General features: G+C 44.2%; 1 protein-coding gene across 3 annotated transcripts in view; it reads right to left on the reverse strand.

Annotated features, from left to right (window-relative positions):
• MED12 (mediator complex subunit 12) overlaps window positions 1–26,228 on the reverse strand; it is a 33,356-nt gene that overhangs the window by 6,109 nt on the left and 1,019 nt on the right. For 2 of the 3 annotated variants that reach the window (XM_071758254.1, XM_071758253.1), the window contains exons 3-40: window positions 25,492–25,683; window positions 24,070–24,229; window positions 23,133–23,308; window positions 22,751–22,861; window positions 21,944–22,195; window positions 18,839–18,985; window positions 18,447–18,546; window positions 17,862–17,998; window positions 16,885–17,016; window positions 16,386–16,512; window positions 15,519–15,748; window positions 14,347–14,427; window positions 13,291–13,464; window positions 12,893–13,037; window positions 12,320–12,438; window positions 12,032–12,175; window positions 11,087–11,250; window positions 10,704–10,835; window positions 9,702–9,929; window positions 9,360–9,504; window positions 8,956–9,076; window positions 8,169–8,270; window positions 7,390–7,503; window positions 6,961–7,124; window positions 5,835–6,014; window positions 5,599–5,670; window positions 5,139–5,299; window positions 4,886–5,047; window positions 4,689–4,800; window positions 4,352–4,441; window positions 3,795–3,904; window positions 3,175–3,310; window positions 2,767–2,928; window positions 1,884–2,261; window positions 1,425–1,575; window positions 1,012–1,217; window positions 488–568; window positions 22–239 (exon numbers count right to left, since the gene is read on the reverse strand). In XM_071758254.1, the coding sequence (XP_071614355.1) occupies window positions 22–239; window positions 488–568; window positions 1,012–1,217; window positions 1,425–1,575; window positions 1,884–2,261; window positions 2,767–2,928; window positions 3,175–3,310; window positions 3,795–3,904; window positions 4,352–4,441; window positions 4,689–4,800; window positions 4,886–5,047; window positions 5,139–5,299; window positions 5,599–5,670; window positions 5,835–6,014; window positions 6,961–7,124; window positions 7,390–7,503; window positions 8,169–8,270; window positions 8,956–9,076; window positions 9,360–9,504; window positions 9,702–9,929; window positions 10,704–10,835; window positions 11,087–11,250; window positions 12,032–12,175; window positions 12,320–12,438; window positions 12,893–13,037; window positions 13,291–13,464; window positions 14,347–14,427; window positions 15,519–15,748; window positions 16,386–16,512; window positions 16,885–17,016; window positions 17,862–17,998; window positions 18,447–18,546; window positions 18,839–18,985; window positions 21,944–22,195; window positions 22,751–22,861; window positions 23,133–23,308; window positions 24,070–24,229; window positions 25,492–25,683 (5,816 nt within the window). The remainder of the gene's footprint in view (window positions 1–21; window positions 240–487; window positions 569–1,011; window positions 1,218–1,424; window positions 1,576–1,883; window positions 2,262–2,766; window positions 2,929–3,174; window positions 3,311–3,794; window positions 3,905–4,351; window positions 4,442–4,688; window positions 4,801–4,885; window positions 5,048–5,138; window positions 5,300–5,598; window positions 5,671–5,834; window positions 6,015–6,960; window positions 7,125–7,389; window positions 7,504–8,168; window positions 8,271–8,955; window positions 9,077–9,359; window positions 9,505–9,701; window positions 9,930–10,703; window positions 10,836–11,086; window positions 11,251–12,031; window positions 12,176–12,319; window positions 12,439–12,892; window positions 13,038–13,290; window positions 13,465–14,346; window positions 14,428–15,518; window positions 15,749–16,385; window positions 16,513–16,884; window positions 17,017–17,861; window positions 17,999–18,446; window positions 18,547–18,838; window positions 18,986–21,943; window positions 22,196–22,750; window positions 22,862–23,132; window positions 23,309–24,069; window positions 24,230–25,491; window positions 25,684–26,228) is intronic. The other variant, XM_071758251.1, reaches the window with a different exon arrangement.

Genomic DNA, 26,228 nt, shown 5'->3' on the forward strand with positions numbered 1-26,228 from the left:
AACCAGTAGGGTGGGAGGTACCTCTGTGTGCTGCCCAAGGTGTGTCCATAGCCAGGGGCCTGCTGGTGTACATAGCCACTTGGTCTCTGCTGCATCTGTCTAACAGGATCCACTAGGGCAGGATTAGAGCTGGGGTGGGAATTCTGATAGGGCTGGCCAGAATAGGTAGGAGGTACCATCGTTCCTGACTGGGAAGGGTGCTGCTGAAGGCCTATGTGGGAGACATAAGGTGTGTAACCCTGAAAAAAACAAAAAGCTTTTATAAGTCATGGAGTAAGAAGATACAAAAGAAAAATTGGAATGCAGGACACCAGCCTTTTGTAAATACTGTCACAAGGCTGCTCATCTCTGGGATTCAGATTCATGCTGCACAGTAAGTGAGGAGTAAGAAGAGCCAACAGATTTCAGGATTTAATAGCAGAAAAAAAGATGGTGCCCTGTGCTGGAGCTGGATTCCAGTCCTACCACTGCAGTCACTGCCACTTACCTGGGAGGGTTGCAGTACTCCATATGATGGAGTTGGAGCCATCTGGCGCACAGGCTGCTGTCCCATTATGCCTTGGCCCTGCTGGAAGGCAACACAGAAACACTTTTTTCAACATCTCCACAGGGCAGGACACTGCTGCTCTCTTCTCAGCAGCTCCCACCACACCAGGCAAGCAGCTTCACTGCTAAAACTATGAGGATGGTGCACAGCTTGCAGATGCTAATGATTTCTGCCTCACCCCAACTTGGAACAAACAGGCCACTAACATCCCTACCACCCCTGAGCCATGATGTGATGCTCTCATTGCCCTGGAGCCACAGATGCCCCCGTGCACTTCACTGATAGCTTCCACCAACTGTTAGTGACAGTGCAGCACAAAAAGGAATAGATATTAAAGACAAAATCTTTCCAGAGCAGAAATAGAGACAAGCTGGGAAAGTTCTGGCTAGGAGTAGCCTCAGCAAACAGTTTGGCCTTGCTGTACTGTGGGTTCCAGCAACAGCAAAAGCATAGCTCTGACTTACCAGCTTTGCTTGAAGCTGCTGCCTCAATATCTGTCCCTGGGACACTGGAGGCTGCTGTCTGTACACTGCTGGCTTGTAGGAGGGGTCAATGCCCATCATGCTCCCCATCCCTGGATGCAGCACACCACTGTAGGGAGGGCGACTTTGAACAAGTTTTCCCAGTGGCATGCGTACGGGTCTGTAGGACGTATCCAGGCGAGGGCCACCTGCAAGTGGCAGAAAAACAGGCCAACCAGTCACACACTTTTGCTGAGCCTTGCAGCTCCAGAATGACTGTTCATCACTGTATCTAGACACTTGACAGGCAAAAAGGAAAAAAAGCATAGGGACTTGTGTAGAACCATCTCACAGAAGAGGTTCTTACAAGATGTTTCTAAAGAAGTGCAATGTACTCACCTCTCCTGTGCACATACCTGCTGGAAGAGGCTGATTTTGGGCATAGAGACCCACTGGTGACTGCCCATACGCCAGCCTTGACATAGTGCTTCCTGGCTGATGATGCAAGAGATCAGTAGGCATACCAACTCCATATGAAACCCCTCGGCTGGGGCCCAACACAAAATCCTGCAGACAAAGAAGTATTAAAGATCAGTGTGCACTGGGAATGCAGGAGTAACTGAAGAGTATGAAAGGGTTGTAAAGTCCACAGGAGGAAGCCTGTGGACAGCCTCCCTCCCTCCCATCAGGGATTAAAGAAAATGTTTGGCCAGCCCCAGGCTAGAGAAAGCAGCATACAGCTCCAGCACTTTCAGCTGAGAAGAAATGTCTTCCATCTTCACAATTACACCAGTCTCAGACTCCACAGGGAAACTCAAGGGAGTACTCTATGAGGGATGGACAGAGAAGGTCCATAGATGTTGGGCAATAGTTACCTCAGCTTTGCTGGCAGATTGGTTGCGTTTCTTGGTTTTGCTCTGTTTCTTCTTGCGTTCCTCAGTAGAGGTGGCAGGATTGGAGCTCGTTTTATCAGTTTTGGCTGGTTCTGCAGCTTTCTTTTCTGGCTCTAAAGCCACAGGTGTAGGAGGCTCTTCTTCTTCAGGGGGCAGTGGCAATGGTTCCAGGTAGTAACTGCGGGGCTTGGGTTTCAAGTGCGTGTGGTAAAGAAGAAGCCTCTGCTGCTCCTCAAATCTGGACACCTTGCGATCTACACGGACTGTCCCAAACCATCCCCAGGAGAGGGGGGCTGAGTGCTTTAAGCCTTCAAATAGATCCCAAGGGGAAATCTTCTGCTTTGTAGAGACTTGCAAACCCTTTAAAGCAAGAAAGATAAGAACCCTGAAGTCCCTGTTGTTTCTCCTATGAGGGCAGAGGAAACTCTCTGTGTGTCCCAGAAAATTGCCTTTCATGTGGCAGTCATTTCTAAAGGCTTTTATCAGCAACTACCAGTCTCCTTCATCCCATCTCTGCCAGTCTTCTGCAGAAAAAACACTGGCACTGCCCTGTAACTCATGTGACAGTGATTATCTCTATGCTTACACAGCCATAAGTACAAAAAAAAAGTTTAAATAACTTTTCAGGCCATAGTAGCATGTATCGCCAAGCATTAAAACCCAGTTTTTCCTTTTTGGACACAGTTATGTATCAGCTTGTCTGCCAGCCACTTCAGGCATGCAATAAAGATGCCTCTCAAGCTGTGTAGACTCAAGACAGCAGAGCGTGAGGAGCTACGCCACCTGTGCTCAAGGAGCTATCATGCAAAAGAAAAAAAACCAAAACAAAAAACAAAACCACAAAAAATTCCCAACCTTCACTTACCTCCTTTTTGAAGATGGAATCAAATCCAGCTATTTTATTGCCTTTGGTGTCAATGAGGGATCCCTGAGGTTCACAGGTGATGACATCTCGGGTCTGCTTGGGAAGTGGCAGTAGCTGCCGCACCTTCTCCAGGCTGTCAGACTGTCGGTCCCCTAGTTCCTTCTGCACAATGGAGAATACAGAAGACTTAAAGAATGGGGAAAAATAATGCAAAGTCCAACTTTCCTTCATCTGTTGTCAACCTCCATCCCACTGTTATCTCTCACCTTCATACCCTTCAGCCCTAGAAAAGGGGGGGGCACCCTCACTGCTTCATCTAAAAAGCAGCCATGGGACAGGTACTGTTTATGAGACATGAGTAAATTTGCACAGCTGAACAACCACAACACAGTACATGCTGTCCCTCACCCTGAGTTTCTTGACAAGATTCATGTATGCCCTCTTGTTCTCCTCCATGCTGCCCTGAGAAATGCTGGACATATCAGCAGCCAGGGTGCCGTTGATGAGAACACTCAGCATGTCCAGCACTGTGGTGAAGAGCTCACTGTTGGTCAGAGCAGAAAGGTCAAAGTCACCTGAGAAGCATATAAAGAAGATACAAAGCCTCTGCCATCACAGTAACACCAATTATTAATTAGGTAGCCTACAGTCAGAAGTGCCAGCTACTTCAGCCAACTTCTCACACTAATCCTTTTTGCTTATACACCACAGGGTGTTCACTCTTGACTGAAGTGCAGTATCACAAATTAATACTGACCTCCTGTCTATCCATTTTGCTTCTCAAAAAAGCAGATCCCTCCTGCATCTCCCTCTACGTCTGAAAAGCCAAATTTTCTCTAGATATGTCAGAGTGCATTTGCATACCAAGACCTATGCTGTAGCCTGCTTTCTCCCAAGACTCTTGTGACATTCGCAGTACTTGTGATAGATCATCTAGAGAGATCACTAGCTCACATAAGAAAATGTGGCAATGGTAACAACTGCCTCATTTGGGAAGAGTAGAGATTAGAAGTCAGCAAGAAACTTACTTGTTTGACTGCATGTCCACAGTGCCACTGCTGATGATGTCCAGGAGAAGCACAGCCCACTCAGTTGTCTGCTGTGTACTGCGCTGAACTGTGTCAAACATTCCCCCCACCTGGCAGAGAAAAGTAGTTAAGTCAGAAGGACACCATGAAGAAACACCAAGATTTAAAAGTGAGAAACCAGAGCAAGTCCTGTGCTACAGTAACTCCTACTGAGAGCTGAAGGAGACTGTAGTCAGCAGGACAAATCTCAGTAACAAGTAGTTGTGCTGTGGACTGGAAAAGCATTGAAATGGGAAGGTGGATCTCCAAAATAGAGACCCAGACTGTGCATTTCCTGTCTGAAAGAGTTTTTCCATGCACCCTATCCCACTCAAGGCTCACAACCTAGAAGCAGCCTGTCTCTCCTACTTCTTTGCCTCAGGACATACATGCATGTAACAACAACAAAAAAACTCAAAAAAACCCAACAAACCAGAACCAAAACCAAAACAAAACAAAAAAAAAAGCAGAAAACTCCTCACCCCATATAGTTAAGCTCTATTTCTGCAAATGCTCACCAAATTCAGCCGCAGTTTCAGGGCCTCGTGCATCAGCTGCTTGGCTTTGCAGTCATCTTGGTACTGATCTTCCCGCCAATTTGTAACAATCTAAAAAATTTAGAAGAGGACAGACCTCACAAGGTTTACACTGGAATTCATAGAGAGCAGCTTGTGCTGCCCACTGTCTAGTGCATCAGAGATGATCAGCTCAAGTACCCTTTATCAATCAGGCTAAGATCTTTGCCTTATTGAGCATTTAATTTGGCAGAAAACATCCTTGAGGACAAGTTCTGTAGCCTGCTTGCTGGGTGAGCAGACCTCTTGAGGAAAGTGAGGGGGGAAGAAAGACACCTACCTGCTGGACCTGACTGTACAGAGATGTGAGAAGTCCTTCCCGTTGCTCATCCTGTCCTTTCAAGCATGTTAGCACCAGTGACAAAAATGGCTGCTGGCTCAGGAGGGACATGCTGCAGAGAGAAGAGAGTTGGAGCTATACTGCCAGGCTGGGGGATCAGCACAGCAAGCATTGCCTGCTTTTTCCCCAGGACTCGCCTCTTCTGCTTCTGGCGGTCCCGCTCTTTGCGGGATGATGACCCCAGATGTTGTCCTTTCTCCAGTTCTTCTCCAGCAGCTTTCAGCACGTGGCCCTGCACTGATGTGGGAAGTTTGGCAATCAGAGGGGCTACCAGCCACACTCCTGACCTCTCCAGGGAGCTGTAACAACATGGGAGAGAAAAGGAGTTTGCAATCCAGCCTGTGATTAAAACTCATTTACAAGGCAGCTGCATGCTGGGACTACACCTACCTGAGAATGGGTCTGGATTTGTTGCTGGCAGGTGTAGCACTTGCTGAACTACTGATACTGTTAACTCCGTTGCCAGCAGAGCTAGCAGAGCTGGTCTCTGCTGACTGTTGGAATACCTCAATGGTAGCCTTGGCTATATTTTCTAACAAAGAGTTCATTTCCTGGAGATAGGGAAGAAAAGACAGCCCAGTCCTTCTCTGAGAACACCCACTGACAGGGCTTGCAGATTTCAACACAACTCAGTACAATCCCAGTTTGCCAACTTCCCCATGGCTATTGCTCTTCAAGTCTCAGACTCATTGTACCCTTCTTATGCTTGACTTTCACAGGCCTGACTCCCTCTTTGCTTACTTCTTCCTTATTCCCACTTCTTCCAGGCCACCTCCCCACCACCTCACAGGCAGCCACTACAACACCAGCAACACACACCCTTGAGTGGTCCTTCTGAGCAGAAACTCACATTGTTTGCAGTCTGCTTTATCATGAGCTGCAGCTCCAGTGAGGACTGCCTCATGGTCCACTGGTCCAGATTCTGCAACACATGCACACATAGTTCATGAGTCCTTATTTCAGTTCAAACTACACCAACCCACATCCCCAGCTTCCACGATAACAAGAATCAGAGGGCTGCATTTACAACAACCCCACTGTAACAACACATTAGGCTAAGACACTGATTCTGCCAGGAGTCTGTACCTGTAAAATGCGTTTAATCCTCTGGCGCTGAGGATTTTCTCCTTCCTCATTGTCCAGCAGCCGGTGTGGATAACAAATCAGCTGCATCAGCCTCTGGGCCTGTGTGCTGCTCAGGACAGGATCCTGCAAGTCATTGCTGTCTTCACAGAGGGATTTCAGACATCGTTCACCAACCCACTCCTGCAAGATGAAGGCAGTCAGAACAGTCACACTGATGTCTGATTCCAAACCAGCATCCCTGCTTTCAATCTCTGAGAAATACAAGGAACACATCAAACTCAAAAACATGAGGTCAGAGTTATGCCTGATAATAACTTCTCTTCATGAAATGTACTACCCTGATTCAGCAGGCATCAGGCAGAACACAACAATCAGAGATGGGAAATATCAACTTTGACAAGTCAACAGCTGTGAAAGTAATTTAGTAATTAATCATACAGAATACAGGTTTCAAATTGTACTACTGAATACAGGTTTCAAATTGCAACTGTACATCTTTCCTGTTGACAGTATAAATTTGTAACCAAAGCCTTGGTTCAACACCCTACAATACCCATTTTCATATAGCAGTGGTAAGGGGCATTCTACTCTGCAACTAAGTACCTTATTAACCAGGTTTCAGTTTCTCAAATATCAATTTTCCACAAAAAAGGAAACGAAATACTGGTGCTGTCAGATTAGACTAAGCAAAAGATTTTTGTTGTTCCTTTAACTAACTAAACAGGGCACTGAAAAGCCCGGGGACATATTACTAGTTTAGCTGCAATCACCATTTATGCTGTATTCTGAAAGGCACCATTTATCATTGCAACAAAGTATCTCTCATACATTTTTCTTTGCCTTCAGCACCTATTTCAATCAAACCCCTCCCAGTGCTGCCTTCCTCGGACTTGAGCTGTGAACCTATTGCCAAAGAAAAGGAGATGTGCAGTCCCCACATACTGAAACACCTAATTCTTGACAACTGTTTGCCTATTTTTTGCAACCCAGATGAGCAACCTTTGGCACCACCACATGGCCGAACCATTCTTTACTGATTTTTCAAAGAAATAGCTGTTAAACCCAATCTGCAGGAAGTCCCAGTATGGGATATATCTGTCTGCAGAAGGGATAAGGACAAACTCACCTGTTGACATATACTCCTTAGTACATACTTGGCATAAATATCCAAGCTAGCTGTTTCTACAGTTACTACCCGACCACCAGCTTTCCTGGGGCCCAGTTCATCATCCATGAGATCATCAACACCTCCAGGGTGGGAAAAGCCAGAGCCTTTCAGTTCTGCATCTCCTACAAAGAAAGCACAAGCATGACCTAATCATTTATTGCTAAACACAAAGCCTGAAACACAAGACATCTTAACCTTTTGCAAACTCTTCCTGCAGCTAAGAGACATAAAGCAGGTTTACAGCTCAAACAAAGGGTGTCAGATGAACAATATATTCACCAAAATAGATCCCCCCTGGGTTCTGTACAGCCAACAAATGCAATACAGTGCATTTCTTCCACCTCCCTAAAAACACTTTTACAGGTTCAGGCTAATACAAGTACACACCCAGAACGAAGACAGCCTTCAGCACTGCAAAGACTGCACCATCCACAATACGATTCTGGGAAGCTGCCAGTAAGTGACGGTCACAGGAAGAGCGGATCCCCACCGTGGGTTTGTCTGCAATGAGAACCATGGGGAAGGGCAACACTCAGCAAAAGTCCAGAACTGCATGAATTATATGCCAGACAGTACTACAGAATCAAGCATAGCTAATCTGGAAGCTAGTCCTTTTCCCAACTATAACTCTGGGTCAATTTAATTAAGTTTTGTGAAGCATAGTGCCAATGACGCTGTGACAACTGAACCGTAACATCCAAACAGGTAGCAGTGCCCATGACATGAATTCCAAGCTCTAACTTTACCCTAAACTAGAATACAGGCTTGTTTAGAGACCTGAGCTATCAGGATGCTGATGAGGAGCCAAGAACAGAACTTCATGGACTGTTTCCATCACCATACAAAAAAGGGAGTACTGTAAAATAGCCACTTTTGGCACCAAGTTAAGAGGATATACAAAAAACAAGTGATCACTCAGCTTACTGACAGCAAGGCCACCTCTCATGGCTGGTTTCCCACCTCCAAGGGCCTCCTTCCCAACATGTCTGGCTACCACTAAATAATATAAATGCAAGGATACAGAAAGCAGCGTATCAGGCTTCACCTGCTTTTTTCAAAGCAAGTAGGTCATAATCTCTAACCAAAAGGTCCAGTATCTCTTTTCTTGGTATGTAAGCACCTCAGTACTTTCCCAATAAAGGAAGGCTCTACTTTCATTCACTTACTGCCATCCTGCTGGCATGGGTTCAGCTGTGGAGTCTTAAACAGATGAAGCAAAATCCGGCAGGTCAGACGTGCTCCTGGTTCCGAGTCCTGTTCACTGCAGGCTAGGTAAAGAAAACAGTAAACTGAGATTTCTTAGGCATTGGGACAGCTGACTTTCAATCCAAAAGCTATTCACAGAGCACTGCCCTGGAGCATACAGCTGAGAAGCTGCAGCAGCCTTACTGTTTTTACAAATATGGAGTATATGCAGCAATTAACATGCAAGTGAGCAAGTCTGTATTACTGCCAGTAACACATGCTGCATTCTGCTTGTTTCATCTTCTCAACTTTACCCTACAGCAGTTTGGATGCTGCTGCAACTTCCTGAGCAAAACTAGTAAGGCTGGTGGCAGATTAAAGGCAGATTAACCCTGGTGCTATAGGCCGAGTTGGTCAGCTGGCTGCTCGAGCCAAAATACCAAGCTGAACCACATCAGCAGTGGAAGATCTACTGCTGGAGTTCAGAGCCTAGTACACTGGTCAGACAGTGTGGCTGACAACATCTTTCCATGCTTATTTCAGCTTGTACACAAACTCCAGAGAGTAAGACACTGAAAAACCTTAGCACAACCAGTTTTTCGCAGAAACAAAAATGACAGAAACTCTCTATAGTAAAACATTCAGTTCTTAAGCACCATTCTATAAAAGAAGTATTTGAGGCATGTTTCACAACTATGAGGTTCACAAAGTACAGTCCTTTGGGGCAGAACTGAGAATAAGACCAGCATTCTCCAGGGATGCACTTACCAGCATTGAGGAGTGACGGGATAGCAGCACAGCGAATCAGATCCTCCAGCAGCAAGCACTGTCGGGCAATGAGAATGGCAACAAAGGTGGCCAAGGAATCATGGAAAGATAAGTCACTGACCTGGAAGACAGAATAGCCCGTTATTACAACAGTCTCTACCTCATTCCCTCTGTCAACAATGCCTCAACTTGACCAGGACTTGGGGGGTTGATGGGCCTAAAATCCCAGGTCAATGTCCATGATCAGCCCAAGTTGCAAACATCAGAAGGTAGCCCTTCGTATTCAAAGCCTTTCTGTCCTCATATGGCAAAGCCTCCATCCCTTGTTCATTTCTGCCTTCCCCTAACTGACCCCTCCACTTCCTGCTTCAATTTCTTTTCCCCTTTTGAACATTTGAACTTGCATCAACATTGCAGAGAAGATCATTGAAGCCGCAGGTCCCATTATTGGAGGAACAGCACAAAGCTTTGAGCACACCAAGCCACTCAGCACTTAGAGACTTGCAGTACCCAGTTAGCTCAGCACACAGGATAGCAATGTCATTCACCCTGTGAAACAAATAATAAAAAAAGCAGAGGGTCAACTTTACTGCTCATGAACACCATCAAGTCAGTAATTCTCTAAGGGACCCCAGCCTTGGCTCCTTCCTCTCACCCCAAAATATCCAAGGAATGGCTACTGGCTTTCTTACCCTCACCTATATATTTTACTATTTCAATAGAACCATGAAAGTTCTGCCTCTCACCTGTCTGGATCGTGGTGTCCCACACACACGTGCATAAGTGCATTACAGACAAAACTGTAGCGGTTGGCTGGGTTTTCATTGAGGCTCTTGCCCAGGTTGGTGTATGTGAAGTTATGTGCAGATGGGTTTTCAATAGTGTCAATCATGAACTCTGGTTCCCATAACATGTTGGAGTCAGATGGCTCCACGTTGCAGTAGATTGTGTTTTTCACCTTGGAGCAGAAGTCACTAAACAGGACAGGAAAGAAAGATTAGGAACACAAAAAAATTAAGGTTCTGATGAACTCTGATAAACGCAGCAATCCTGTTCAAGACAAGCCTTCCCTGGGCAAAAACAGCTGATGGCCAGAGAAGAATTTAAGAGTGAGGCAAGCATGTGGCAATACTGCTCCATCATCCTTTCCCACCCTGCTGCAACTTAGGGTTCACAGATTTAAAGATAATGCTCTCCTCAACATATTTTCTGCAAATCTGTCCACCTACTTTTTGAATCCAGTAGATTTTGACATTCACAACACAGAATGAGCTCCTTACTATGACAGCTATGAAGTTTATTCTTTTGTTGTGAACTTACCATTTGTTATTTTCTACTCATTCCTTTTTGTGCACAGAAATTTGCACAGAAATAAACCAAAACCGAAGCCAAGCAGATATAGAAGCAGTCCAAGCATTATCAGGGAACAGAGTGCAAGCAGAGAACAACCTTCAGGATGAATTGCTCAGTCATCAGAGCTTGCTAGGAACAAACCTCTCAACTTCTGTCCTCCAGGAGTGGGGTAAAAGTAGCTCTATGAAGCAATTTTATCAAAACCAACTTGATGATCCAAAAGCCAAGATTATACATGGGATCATTACTTGCTATAAAAGACACTACTCCCAAGCTTTCAGTTCCCAGTTGAGAGGATCTCAGGGACAATTCCACCAAACAAGATCATGAGCAAAGCCTAAGCCGAGGTGTTATACTGGTGAGCACCCAGTGCATCCCACCTGCCTCACACTCACCTGAAGAGCTCCCCAAATTTACTTTTGAGGTGACTGCAAGAGGTATACAGGTCGTAGAGATAGGCCAGGATACAGCGCTCTGCTGAGGAGCCATCTGAGCGGTTCATGCCATGTTTCACCACCCCACACAGACTGTAGAGACAAAAAACCACTGCAGCAATACAAAAAGTCTGAAGGAATGATTTCATGACATCTCCTCCCAAGCTCAAAAAACAGTGCTCACTGAATAACACATCCCATCTCCCACAAATTCTGTGTGCTGAACTCTCAGACACAAAGTTGCTGGCTTTTAGGAAGGACACAGACACACCCCTGCCCCTGAGTTACAAGCCCCTAAAAGTGATGTTGTTTCCTTCCATACGGTGAGGGGAAGATTCCCTTACCCTTCGAAGACCTGAGCCATCTGGTCCTGGTTTAATATAAGGCAGGAGTGGTAGTGCCGCAGCACAGCCACGATGCACAGGCACAAGCTGGTGGTGTAGCTGCCAACAAGGTCAGAGGACTTCAGCAGCAGTTCTGCCTCCACCACGCTCAGTTCATTCAGCAACTGCACCCAATGACAGAAAAACCCTTCAACAGCCACAGGGGTAAGGTATGGTCAGAAACTGAGCCGGCACACCATACCCACAGTATACAGGACTTGCCATGAAAGAGACAAGCAGACACTCTCCTGCCTAGAGATATACTTCTGGAACAGCTGGCATCCTATACTTAGGCACAATGTCTCACTCAGGTAGTACAAAGGGCTGAGAGTGTGTGGATATCAGAGGGTAATCACAGATCATAGCATGCAGCTTGTCTCGTAATGCTGTGCTGCATAAATCTCACTCAGCTCCCTTCTTGAGGCTAACAGCCTTAATTCTGTCAGCAATAGGCTGTGAGAAACATCTGGCAGTCTGCAGAAACAGCAACAGGATTTTAGCAGAATTCAGTAGGCAGCCTGGGCTGCCATGTGCCAAGTATCCTTCCAGGGGAATAAGATGGGAATAAGCTGCTAGACATAGACAATATTTCTCATTCAGAGCAAGGCTTTGCTGCATCCAGTGACAGAAATGCAATGCAAGTCCTTTGGAGACAACTCTGGAAGAACAGTGCTCAGAACACAACATGTAAGACTATCTGCCACAAACAACCTATTTCTAACAGCCAAAGCCCAGAAGCACTGCACTCACCACCACTCACCATCTGACCAAGTCCATGACACAGGTCAGAGGGTCACCAATGATCCCAGAAGCAGCCCAATTATCACAGCACAAACCTGCTGCTTGTCATTCTGGTAACGTCCCCACCCACCACACCCCAGAAGTGTCTGAGAACATTGTGCTTACCTGGATGGCAAAGTCAATAAGACCACTGATATTGAGTGAATACTCCATCAAGTCAAATATGAACTGCACATGCTGTACCAGAGGCAGGTGGTATGACATTCCCAAGGCAAAGCTGGTGATTTGTTCCAAGACATTGCGAGATACCTGCCAGTGCAAGATGACACACATTACATCTCCCCTTGCAGAAAATCCTCAGCAGGCCAATTTCCTTTTCCCTCTGGGAAGCTGCTTTGAGTAATGCAAAGGGACAGGGTCCAAGAAGCACAGCAGCCTTTGAAAGTTTCATACCTGAGATGTGACTTGGTGCTGATCAAAGTGAGAAAGGTGTTGGAACTTTGCAAAGATATCTTCAGCTGTTGGGAATGCCTCTGGCTTGCTCTTTTTCCTCTTCTGGCCTTCTTCTCCACCTACCAAAGTTGCGAAGATGAGAAAACAATATTAGGCTACCTTCATCATCAGAGGAGGTTTAGACATCAGCCATCAGCACCTGCCAGACCCTCAGCAAGACCAGCCCCTGCCATGCAGCACAGCCAAAAAGTCTGAATCCCAGACCTTCAGCTGATAAGGACCATCCTGAATTCAAAACAAACTGCTGAGGAAAGAATTCCTAACTTGAAAATTGCTTAATCTTCATCTGAAGAAAATATAAATTAAACAGATATTGTCAACAGGAAACCAGTCACCTTGCTGCTTAGTATGTCTGGGAACAAAGCACTATTCCAGACTTTCAGTGACTGATACTGCTTACCAGGCACTGTATATTTTTATACAAATCTTTTCACTGGGAGACTCCAGACAAAGGAGTCAGCCAACTAGAAAGATGCTCTTACTTCAGAAAGGAGTAGCTCAAGCTCTACTAACCTGTCTCTGCAGTGCTCTTTCTGTTTAAGACTTTCAGAATATCTTTGGTTATTTTCTTGATTGTATGCCGAGCATCGTCCCGTTGTTTTCCAACCCCAAAAAGAACTACCAACCGTTGGTTACACTCATGACTGCATGACTCCTCCTAGGGAACCAAAACAGACAGCTGCATTAGCTGAGGCTGAATGCTTTAATCTTGTTTCACATCTGAATCTCTTAAAGGAAAAGGAAAGCTTCATCTCAGAAGTTGCTCTGGGAGTAAGCAAGACAACATCATAAGTAGATCAGCTGCAGAAATGCATGGCCACACTCCTTACCCACACACAGCAGTATCACAGGGAAACACAGCACAGCCTCATGACCAGAACACAGGCAGTAGTTATGAGCAGGTCTCATACCTGGGGAATAGGAAAGTGTGTTGCATACTGGATGTGTCGAGGCTGGTCATACAGGGATGCTAGCATTCCTTCCACAGACTTATCCTTCAGCAGAGGCTTTGCTTCCTTTTCAGCATCTGGTTTCTCAGGGGAAGGGCTGGCTTTAGATTCACAATGCATTGGAGGAGAAAACATCTAGGGACACATAAGAACAAGAAAAGATAGTTAGCAACATAGTCAAGCAACCATGAAGATTGCTGAAGGAAGGTACATCTGCTCAGGCCTAAAAAGAAGCAGGAAGAGGGCAGTTTTTAGGGCAATGACCAAGGCAATGCATGAAGACATTATTTCCCCATGCTTCTGGTCCATATTGTATATCAAATTAAAAAAACAGGAAAAAATAACCACGAATTAGGATTTTGGGAACAACCACCCACACAGGACAAGCAAGGATCTTGGGAAAGCCATAAAAAAAAACCCACACAGCTCTGCATATCACACCTACCCAACATACACCTTGTAAGGCCAGAAATGGCTGAAGGAATGTAGATTCTGAGGGATTTTTTTTTAACCACAAGTTATTTTTATTACTAAGTGCTTCAAATCACTCTGCAACCATGAACTATGTCCACAAATATAAAGAACTGTGAAACTGAAGTAGTGAAGGCTACACAGTACAATGATAGCAGACCTGTGTCTTCTACCAGAACATCAAGAAAACCTCTGCCAAAGGTAACTGGTCACTCCCAATCTCCTGGTGCTACCATCATCACCCATTTCCCACCCAATTCCAAACAGCCCACTTCCTACCCTGCCCAAACAGTGGGCTGGCAGTGGTGTAAGAGATCCCAGGAATGACCAGGACTGAATCAACTCCAATGGACCCCAATCTGCATAAGTGGGTTATAAGGACCTCTTTGTAGTGCCACCTGCATAACCCAGCCACTTCCAGCATACTAGTTCTAAAATAAAGACAGACACCTCGCACAAAAGCAAGGCATGTGCTGTCTCTGATCCCAGTACAACACACTGACTGACTTACTTACTGAGTAGTAGTTAAAAAATGCAGGAACATACCGAAAAGTCTGTCTTCTCCATGTCATCAAAAAGCATGCTGGAGTTGTGGTCGATGTCCATGGGCTCAGAAAGACCTGTGTCCTGGGAACAGACTCTTTACATCTCAGTGATGCGCCAGGGAACAAGATAGTAATTGTTTACCACAGCACTCAATGCACATGTTGGACAGTGACAGCAATGTGCCAACACACCCATGGTGCCTGGCAAGTTGAAGCCTAATACACTGCAAAGATCAGAGGCCTCACACAGAACCTCATGATATGCTGCTCTGCTTGAGCAGTGCAGGATTTTTTTATCTACCCTGTTACATAGGGGAAAGGGCCCTGGGGGTGCTGGTGGATGGAAGGATGACCATGAGCCAGCAATGTGCCCTTGTGGCCAAGAAGGCCAATGGCATCCTGGGGTGCATTAGAAAGGGGGTGGTTGGTAGGTGAAGAGAGTTTCTCCTCCCACTCTGCTCTGCCCTGGTGAGGCCACATCTGGAATGTTGTGTCCAGTTCTAGGCTCCTCAATTTCAAGGACAGGGAACTGCTTGAAAAAGAGTCCAGTGCAGATCAACTAAGATGATTAAGGGAGTGGAACATCTCTCCTACGAGGACAGGCTGAGAGAGCTGGGTCTCTTCAGCTTGGAGGAGAATAAGGGGTGACCTCATTAATGTTTATAAATACATAAGAGGAGGATGGAATAAAGCTTTTCTCAGGGGGGACTAACAATAGGACACAGGACAATGGTTATAAACTGGAGCATAGACGGTTCTATATAAATATTTGGAAGAATTTTTTCACTGTGAGGGTGATAAAGCACTGGTACAGGCTGCCCAGGGATGTTGTGGAGTCTCCTTCTCTGGAGACATTCAAAGCCCACCTGGACGTGTTCCTGTGTGACCTGCTATAGGTGACCCTGCTCTGGCAGGAGGGGTTGGACTTGATCATCTTTTGAGGTCCCTTCCAACCCCTAACTTTCTATGATTCTGACAGCCCTTTCCAGCCACTTAGAACATAAACTTCTACATTTGAAACTGAAATGTTAAGGAAATAGGTTGGGGAAGGAGAAGCATGAGTCACTGGTACATCCTCCAACAGGTAACACCAAGGGAGCTGCAAAGCCAGTAAAAACAGACAAGCACAACAGCAGGGCACAAAGAGGAGAGCCATGGTGCTTGTGCTCTCACCTCTAGCTTGATGCCACTGTTTCCCTCTGTCTCCTTCCTGTCGTGCTCCTCAGCAGGGTCATCAAAGGGTGAAGGAGGGCGAGGCCCATGAGAATCCATGGCAAGATCACCCCGGGAGATGAGTGTGCACATGTAGATATTGTGAGAGAAGACGTCGTGCCGGATTAGCTCACAGAACAGCAGCACCAGGTTAAAGAACTCCACCTTCTCATTTTCTTTCCCAAGATCAGCTGAAAGGACACCAAAACAGTCAGCGCTATGAAGACTCCTTCTGCAACACTTCAAGCTACACCAGCCACCTAACCTTGAGCTAAAGAAGTGTTTCCAGAGATCTCAACATATTCAGTTACTGATACACAGTTCTGAGATCACTGCAGGGACTACAGGCAGAAATCCAGTTTCAACAGATGGCAATTATATAAGTCAAAAGCTCTCCAGTTAGTCTCTCAGACCAGAGGCATAGGACTTCAGCAGGGAAGTGCCATTCCTGAGTGTACAGTTGCCTACATCATCCAGAGTTGCACCTTGTCCCCCTTAATGTGTTTGCCATACTTCCACTGAGAGACTACTCCAGAGCTTTATCACTTACTAGTCAGAAACCTCCCTCTAGCTCTCTGAATTAATTCCTGATTAGGCTATACTCATTTATTCTTGGTCAGCATTCTATTAATGAAAGTGCTTCTGCATTATCTTTCTGTCATCTGGCCCTCCAGGCTGCTTTCTCTCTCTCTCCAAGGTATGCTCTGCATCACAAGGAAACCAGTGAAAATTTATGTTCATCCAAGATCTATGCAGAAGAGCACAAACTCCAAGCTTGCAGGAGAGGGAAATCTAGGAACCAACAGACCTTAAGTTTTTATTACATACTTAGCATAGGAGCTTGAGTGTCAAGGAACTGCATAAGGACATCCTGAAAGACAGGAGCACTGGCTGCTGAGAGAGAGCCCGAGGAGATGGAGCCCTTCTCATCCACAACTTCAGAGTCCCCACATCTCTGTAGAAACAGAAAAAAGTACTGAGTGCTGTCACCAAGGAGAAACTAATGAAGTTTTCAAGAGATTTTTCCTATCTTGAACTTATAGCAAATCTACCACATAGGTTACTGTAAGCTACTTTGCCATCTCAAAGTTTGCCAGTACTTCCACCCCACAATCACCCTTCTTCAATGCATTCAAGAAATGGGATACATGAGCCCTATAGGCTCATTATGACCTAATTTTGGCTTAGATAGAGCAAATGTCATAATTAATAGCACCATTGTTAAGAGGCATTATGGTGATCTGCCTTTACCCTTCAATTTAACAGATAATTGTAGTTAGGTAACTTCTATTCTCCAGCTGCTAGCCTTCCAGGAGTAAGGACTTACTTCAGCCTCTATCTCTGCTTGACGTTTCTCCAGCAGTTTGGCCACAACCATAGCCCTGTGGCGTCCAGAGCGTTTATAGCTGACAGCCCACTCACACAGCAAGGCCACCACTGCATCATCATCTGAGGAAATCTGTTGAAGTATAAGCACTACAGTGAGGGCAAGTGCTTATACGGTAAGTATAAGCCAAACAGAAGAGGTCTAAGGCCTCAGGCTGGGTATAACAGTAAGCCTATTTCTAGTAAACACAGCCTGAAGACTATTACATCCCTCTCTTCCTAACATGCAGGACAGATGTCAAGCTATAGCTCTGCTTTGTCTTCACTTTGAAACATGAGGGATCCACAGCCTTTGACAAATCTCCAGGCTGGGTTTGCTTCAGAATATTACCTCTCCTCCAGCAGTGCATCTATGGAGTGCTAATCTTAGCACAGACTGAAACACAACACAGCTTCTCAACAGTGTTATACAAAGCCTGCAAACTGCCAGTCCTGCAGCTCACATCCAGGAGCCAATCCAGTATTGGTTGCACTATGGTCCCACACAACATAAATGTCACCTACCAGGCTAAGAGGAACTTGAACTGTGAGCTCCCAGACTCACTGGAAGCAGCTGCCAGCCCAGAATTTGACAAGGCTACCATTTACTTCTCTCAGACAGATAACATGTCTTTATCAGCAGCCGACTATTGGGACTGATGTCTTCCATCAGGAATCTCTCCTCAGCAAGCTGTGCAGACTGTCTCAAGCTTATGGAGATTTGTGTTTAAAGACTTTCTGGAGCACTGACCTCCCATTCTCAATTTAATACCTCCCTAACCTAAGGCTGCACAAAAATCTTTTCAATGGGCATTACACCCCTTGGCCAAAGGCCACTACCTAATCAGCTCTCTACAGACACAGGACAGTAATCCTAGAATATAAACAAGAACATAGCCACATCCAAGACCAGAGCCAAGCAGCAAAGTCCCAAGGCACCTCATGACTGTCTTTGGCTGGACCCAGCCCAAATATCCTGTTATACAAGGAATCTAAAGAGTTGCTGAAGTCAGATCTTTCAAAGCTGTGACTGTCCAGAACTTCTAGAGTGTGCAAGACACGGCCAATAGTGAAACCTAGAAAAGAACAGAGGAGAGAAATGCGTATTTGGCAACTGATACAACACACTTTGCAGCAAAAGTTTCTGTAAGCTCATTGCTCAGGAGACTCCCTAAGGAAAGCTGTACCAATCAGGCAAGGATCCACCTAGCTTAGTATATCCTGACCTTCACAGCAGCCATCAGCAGAGACTAGTGGAAAGCATTTGAACATGGCACACATACAAGAGCATAGTTCTGTGGTACACAGTTAACTTCCAGTAACAGAAACTTCCCTATACTTCAGGAAACAAACCCACGCGAGATTTTGCGCTGGAAAGAAAAAAAGCCATTTGACCTTTTTCACTGCTGACAACAAACACCACCAACAGCAAATAGGAAAAATCAAAGAAAACAGCCAGACAAGAAATTTCTCAGGGTAACACATGAAACAGAGGTAGAGAAGCTTAAACCTACAGCAAGTTACCTGCTGTGGTTTCCTGGCACTTGTCAAATGACCAGCGAACCTCCACAGCCTGGCCACGTTCCTTTATCTGCTGCTCTATTTCACGCAGCTTTGCTCGAACCTAAAAGAAATGGACTTGTGTAAACATAAAAAAAGATGCCTCAGAAGGTCCTGTGTACAATATTATCAGAAACAGAAGCGTATGTCAGCAGTTCTACCCATGGTTATATTTTGCCTGTCTTCTAAGGACACCACTGTCTCGGTTATAGCAGAATGGGAGCAATTAAACCCTTGGGAGTGAGACATTGTGTCCAGCTCTGTTTATCACTCAACATGAAAAGAAATTCCTGAAAAAACTAAGATGCAAGTATTATGCTGGACCACATGACCTCCCTTTTTTGAAGGCTGCTTACTTGCTGTGTAAATGCTGAATTCCCTCCTGGCATGGGCAAGTTGGATGGGGCTATAGGCAGGTGGTCCAAGGGAGAGCCAGTCTTTATCCTGCTATCAGTCAGTGAGTAATGCCACACAAGGGCACTTGGACAACACAGAATTATACTCTGCAACAAACAGAAAAGTCCCTATCATTGAGCAAATCAAGGTCAAAACAATTACGTTAGATTATTCGTCACATAAATAACCACTCCTTTATCCTGAATATCTTAAATGCCTAGGCATTCATCACCCTGTACACATATAATTACTATTTTTAGTTTTAAGCTCTGAAAGCATCTTAGGGCTAAAGACCATAACAGAGTAGAGAGGAGTAAACTTGTGTATTTGCTGCTCTGAGTTTCTTGCCCTAGTGTCACAGTTTAATGCTGGGAGAGCAATTTAATTAATGACAGATGCCCTCTACTAACCCTTCTCCCTTTCCAGAAGGGGAAAGGAGAGAGACTAAAGGAGAGAGACCTATGGGTTGGAAGCTAAACTATACATCTTTAATGAAAGAGTAGTGACGAAAATGAAAATTATTAAATATTTACAAATACATACAATCATGCTCCCTCCCCAAGTAATTGCTCATGTCACCACTAAGGCTGAAGGGCAGACCCCAGAAAAGTCAACTCCTGGAGTCAGCAGCACACAGGAGGTAGATACAGGAATGCATGGATTCAGGAATGCATGGAACAAAGGCAGACAGACAAAGTCCTCTGACAACACTGGCAATGGACGAAGAGGAGCTTGACCTTCATGATCCCTCAGATTTATACAGAGTATGATGCATATGGGGCAGAACACTTTGTTTTGGTCAGAATACTGTCTGGTCTGCTCTACCAAAAGGAGGGTTGTAGGTGTGACACTTTTACTCTCCTTTGTTTCCAGAGCATAAGATGTTTTGTGGAACCAAGCAATGGTCTTGGTTCTGCATACCAGTGTCCAGCAGTAACTACAGACATTGAGCACTATCAGTCCTAAATGCAGACACTGACTGAAAAACATGCTGTTAATTTCAGCTACATAGAACAGACTCAACTGTAAAGTAAATTTAGTAGAAAGAAAACTGGTTCTATCCTGGCTCAAGCCAGGACACCTAGGTATGCTTAGTAAGCCAAGACCAGAGTTCCATATTATCCAAAAGCAGCAATATCTTGCTGCAGAGCTCCCTGCTACTTATTTTCTATTTTTTTCTCCTGCTTCCTTTTTATTTTTCTCTATTTATTTCTATAACTCACATCATCAATGCAGAATCCAACCCTCATGGCCCAGAAGCAGCATTAACATTAGTGAGTTACAGATCTTATCAAGTCTTAAGTGTGAGAAGAAGCATGTGTCAACAAACCTAAACTTATTATATATTGTATGTTGCATATATAATAGTGTTGTTGTTACAATCATTGCTATAATCATACTTGTAATTATTTAATAATGTATTCCCATTCTTTCATGATCTTGTACAGATACCCAAACACAGCAAAAAATTTACTGAATGATTCCTAGGGTACACCCCTACAACTTCTGGTTCACAAGGAGCCAGACATTAATTTGGACAACTAAGGCTGTTTTAAAACACTCAAATCACAGAATTCATCGTATCTCAAGGACATCTGAGCAAAGGTCATTTATGTACACTGTTAGAAATGCACCAGTTTCTAGCCTGATTTTACCCAGCTCCAACTTCCAACCATTAGCTCTTGCTCTGCCTTAGCCATATCTACTAACTGCAGATCAGAAGATGTGTAATTTTCTGTCAGAAGAACTCTTCTGAGACACTCTAAAAAAAAGATCAGACCATCATTAACCATTTTGAACTTTTTAAGCAGGCTATGTTCAAATACCAAATCATCCAAATCTTTGAGGTGTATACACTTATATTTTTCTTAGAGTAAGCTCCCAAACAAAGGATTTTTGTATATAAGACGTTTCATCAAACAGAAACTAGGGAAAAAAACCTAACTCAACTTTTTAAACTGAAAGCAACAATGAAAGACTTAAGGGGAATACAAAAGGGTTATTTATAACCCCCATATTATTCTCTGGCCTTTGTAGACAGATCCTTACTTCTAGCCAACTGTACTCTAGGAAATGTCTTTTCTACCCTATTTGGCTGACTGCTTCTTGATCCTTTCAAGGCTCCTTAATCTCAAGTTTATCTCTTGAGATCATGTTCCCAAGCTCTGTGGTCTCTTACTCTCCACCTCCTGCTTCATTCTGCACTCTGAAAGCTCTCCTGCTTTAATGTGCTCCTTTACTCCCTTAGAAGGAGAAATCTCTGCTCCTTCTACAGGGACCCACCTCTCCTAGTCACTCTCCTTTTGAAGGAGAAAAACAACCATGCACACACATGCAGAACCAAACCCATCAATCTCCCTCTGACACAAGGACTGCACGGACCTAGTCCTACAGTGGCAAAGTAGCATTTGCCCTTCAAACATCTATAAATAAGGCTTCAGTAACCTTGCCCTCTTATTGCAATATAAGGTTTAATAAATTCCAAGTGTAAAGATTGAGTTCAGAGCTGTTCTTTTTAATGCCCTGCTGCCACTGCTGAGGGGGATGGTCTGCCTAAATAGCTAAGGTTCTTCCACAAAGAGGTAGGAGGGGTTCTTTTGTGTGTGTGTTTGTTGTTTGGTTTGGGTTTTTTGTTCTGCAGGGTGCATTTTTCTGATAAGAGGTTGTTTGGTTTATAGAGCTCACAAAATTACTAAGCACTCTTTAATTTTTGGCATAATTTCCTTTCCTAGATGACAATCTGTTACTGACATACACAAGATGAAATAACCCTTTCTTTCTCACTCCTTCTTCAAAGCTCTCACAGCCTCCCTCCAAGGCACCTGTGAATAGAGCAAAAAGCTCTGTTCCAACCCACTTCTCTTACCCAAGTCAGTCAAGGGCACTGCGACACCAATTATGTTTGGTACAAAAGCTCTGTGACACATCTACCCTTTGACAATCATGATCTGGTATTTCTGTACTCAGAAAGTTGCTGAGTCAGACTGTAATGATTTTTCTGTTATGGCATACAATATGAACTGTCCCTGGTGACCCTACTATCACTAACCACTATTTAAACCTACCTGGAGAATGCAGCTAAGACCATATACCACTGGCCTGTGCTGGGCACACAGCAGTAAGTCACTGAAAGGGCTGGAAGGATTCCCTGCAGCTGGCTGAGGGGTGGGAGTTGAAGGAAGAGCATTCCCTGTCTGGGCAGACAGAATGTGGGGTGGGTGCCCACCAGCACCATCCAGCTGCATAGCAAGCCTGCGTGTGCAGAAGTAGGCCAGACGTCTGGACAAGTACGCAGACTGCACAAACTCTCCTGAGTACTGTAGGAAAGAGAGAGGGGGGAAAACATCCTTGTTACAAAAGCAACACAAGAGAAACACTTGACCCTCCTCTCCTGAAGTGATACACTGCTTGGCACTGCCTTGTAGAGACAATCCCGTTTAACAGAGAGCTACTTAGCATCAATCACCCACTGGCTACTAAGCATCAGAAAAACCCTTTACATGCTCTACAGCAATGAGTTTATCTATCAAAGCATACCCACACCCAGCCTTCCCAGGGTTTCAAAGGTCTGCATAGAATCTGTTGCAACAGACAGAAAGAAAAGCAGTTTCCATGTAGTGGTGTCCAACTATGACAGCTACAATATGGGCAGGAATTACCAAGTCCAGTACAGGGAAACAGAGCAAAGGAGAAAGAAACAGAAGAGAGCAGGATTAAAAAGGTATCCTTGCACGAGCTAAGAAAGTTGCTCAGCTGGACACTCCCTGGTGTTCTTGGTACAGAATAGCTCATCTCCCCTTAGGCAACAGGAAAGAGACTGAAAGTGGCAGAAGTCAGCACTCTCCCAGAGCAAGCTGAGTACTGTTTCTCACCCGCAGCAGCAAAGGTAGAAGCATTTTCAGAAATTCATCTTCTCCTGACCGTATCTTCTCAAAGCACTCAAGGACCCATGTCAGGAATTCATGTCGGTCCAGCATGCCATCCTGTACATGGATAAAGGCAGAGAAAACAGCCCAGGTGAAGCAACATGCACTAAGGTAGAGAGCAGCAAGTCTGCTTCCTAGCAGTGGACATGACCCCAGAAGTTTGGACAGTTTTGTGCTATTCCTGTACTTCTGAGCTCAAAACTGCATCCAGCCCTAATGACCTAGTCAAAGAAAGAAAATAAATTACAATAATAAATCACTTTGGATACACCTTCCCTAGCTCACCTCTGTTAACACACCCACTCAGCAGCCCCCTCCAGTTCCTCACCTGGAACATGAACATAGCCAGTTTCTCATTGTAGTCCCACTGCTTCAAAGCCTGTTCCACTTCTTGGGGCATTGGCCCAGATGGTGAACCACAGCCTTGCCCTGGGAGCTGTCTATAGAACTCAGCAATTTTCTGCAGCTGCTCTGAAAGGTACTTGGTGATGATTTGCGTCCATTCTGAAATGGAAACAAGTTTACAACAACTGCCATGGTTAACAGAAGCAGGAAAGAACAAGGTTCATGTGCAGGTTGACATCCAAAGAAGTTCCTATCATTTGAAAATCATAGAAAGACAAGGAAATAAAAATAAGTGCTACAGTATTTGCTTTGCTTGTGGCCTGAAGATGGTAGGGAGGAAGAGGCATCCACAGAACTAAGAACAAGGGGGAAAACTTCTGTTTGGGGAGCACTGCTATTTTGTACCAAAAAAGTCTGGAAGACAGATCAAAAGAGAGAGAGAAGAGGCAGTTTACCAGACAACAGTAAACTGGTGCAGGCCAAGATGCAAAGGAGGTTACACACGGGATCCAGTAAGGCTCAATGAAATTGGAAACATGAGCAGGGTATAATATAACTGAATTCTTTGAGAAACAAACTTAAAGACTTGAGAAGAACTAATCAGTCATAGCTAAGGTATAACATTTAAAGTCTTTGCAGGGTAAGAAAAAGGTTATACAGCTGAGGAGCACAGCAGAACTTACTGGGGAGAAAGAAGAGATATGGTTAGGAAGTACTTGTGGCTGTTAAGACTGATTTTTTAACAGTGTACTCTCACAGGTGGGCCCTGCTGTTTTAGAGTTACCCATGTCAGAGCACTAGGGCTTATCAGCAGGAAACAAATTTATATAGATCTCCAGTCTACCTCTTACTATACAGGAGCAGGCTGAGAAGGAAACATCTGGGATTGACAAAAACAGTGTTCCAGAGATAGTGCTTACCAATGAAGGGGTCAATGACATGACGTTTTTTCACCTTGGTTTCTGTGATGGCAGCATAATAGGCACAAGTCATTTTGATGAGCCAGGCTGCTCTCATTACTGGAACAGTGTATTTTGCCAAATAACCAAAGACCTCTTCCTTCTTGCTAAAGATGGGCACCTGTAACAGAATTGAGAGGGAGAACTGTAACCAAGGGCTTCAATAGGAACAATTCCATAGCAACTACACATGCTGTAGGCATTGCAAGCTGTGGAAAATGTAAAAAGGGAAAAAGGTACTGTGTTGCTCTGCATCTCTTAAAACCTACTGCAAAAATTCACTTCTTGTCAAAAAGCAACAGTACCAAACCTACACTGCAGTATAAACAGAAACAAAACAAACAGAAAACATAATTATATCACTGTACATACACAACCTGGACACTACAACCAGCTCTGATGATAACCTCCAGAGAGGATATAAACAACTACAAAAGGTACAGACTAAGAATTGAGCCAGAAACACAAAGTATCTACTATACAGACTGAAGACAGAATTCTTCATTTGGTAAATAAAACAGTGGTTGCAAAAATCTTGTAGTATCATGAGTAACCAACAAAAAAACGAGAAACAGGGTAGGAGGAAGATCCAAGATTCAAAATTTAAGATTCAGCATTTGAGGATACCAGTGAAATCACTGACTGGAGATCTATAAACCAGGAAGCAGTAATACATCATAGGAAAAAATATAGTTGTGAGTCTCATTGTCACAGGACACTATGGAGACCAAAAGTATCCATGTGTTCACAGAGGAATGCAACAAATTCATAGGGACTTTGTCCATTTGGTAGGTATCTCGAAGTCCCTAAACTACCAAAAGTTTAATTGCTTACTTGCTACATTTCTTACATTCCCCTCTATTATTCTCTTATGTCTCAAATACACAAAGACACAGACTCACAGTACACATACTCTTCTCAGCTTAAAACCAGAAAGGTGTCACTCTGGTAAGTCACTCAGCTGATTATTTCCAGAAGTCGTCACTATGACTTTTGAGAACTTGAAAAACCCTCCACAATAGGAATGGACCTAATCTAAGCAACAGATCAAAGACAGCAGATCTTTTGGAAAACATCTGAACTTTAAAATAAATCAGTCATATCATACAAGCCAAAAGCAAAAGCTGAATACAATATCCAAACAACAGATGAGGGTTAGTTCCTCTGAGTGGAGGCAACAACCAGTGCACTACAAATCCTGGATATGCTCTTAAAATTGAAAACTTTTTTTTTTTTTTTGCTTAAAGCTGAAAGCTTTGAACTATGAGATGTAAAGCAAAGAAATGTTTCCAAGTAGTTAGAACTTTCTACTAAACATATACTTAGCAAACAAGTATCGATTAAAGGCTCCGCCCTGCCAGGGAGCTACTCCTGTAAACATACCTTCTTAGCAAGATGAGTGAGGGGCTTAGTTCCAGCCAGATCTGTGAACCAGTTATTTATGGCACTCTGAGATCGTGCTGTCACCAGCCAAAAGTTATCCTTCTGATTCACCTGGGGTTTCCGTCTCCCTGTGTCAGGCAGTGTATTGCACCGCAGCTTTTCTGCAATAATACTGCTAAAATTTGAGCTGATCTGGAAAAAAGAGATTAATTACATTTCACTGATCTATTATTTGTGCTTAAAATCTTATTTATCATTCCTACCATAAGTCTCACCGGTATCAACTTCTGAAACACTAAAAAAACTGCTAATAATCTCCTTTGTTGTACTTGCAAAGAGGAATGCTTCTAGGCAACTCATACATCTCATACCAAGCAGGGATTCAAGATGGACACTACTCTTTATAAATACTTGTTGAAACAGACAGAAGGCTCCTTGGACAGACAACAGCCAAGGAAAACAAATACACTGTGCTCATTGATTGCCATCTACCTAAGTCATTACTTGTCCTCTTGTTGGGGAGGCCAGGAAGTTAACATCTTCATTTTAGAGACTGGAAAAATGAAGATGAAGCCTATAACTCTTATGTTTAAATTGACATATGTTTCAAGAAATCTTTGTTTTGTCCTACTATGGCCACAATGTAACCAAAATAACATGAAGAATTTTCCAGCTTCTGCCATCCTAGACTTCCACATTAATTGCAGAATATAAGGAGACTGCAGACACAGTCCTGC

This window comes from Heliangelus exortis, chromosome 14 (genome assembly GCF_036169615.1).
Source record: "Heliangelus exortis chromosome 14, bHelExo1.hap1, whole genome shotgun sequence".
Classification (NCBI taxonomy): Eukaryota; Metazoa; Chordata; class Aves; order Apodiformes; family Trochilidae; genus Heliangelus; species Heliangelus exortis.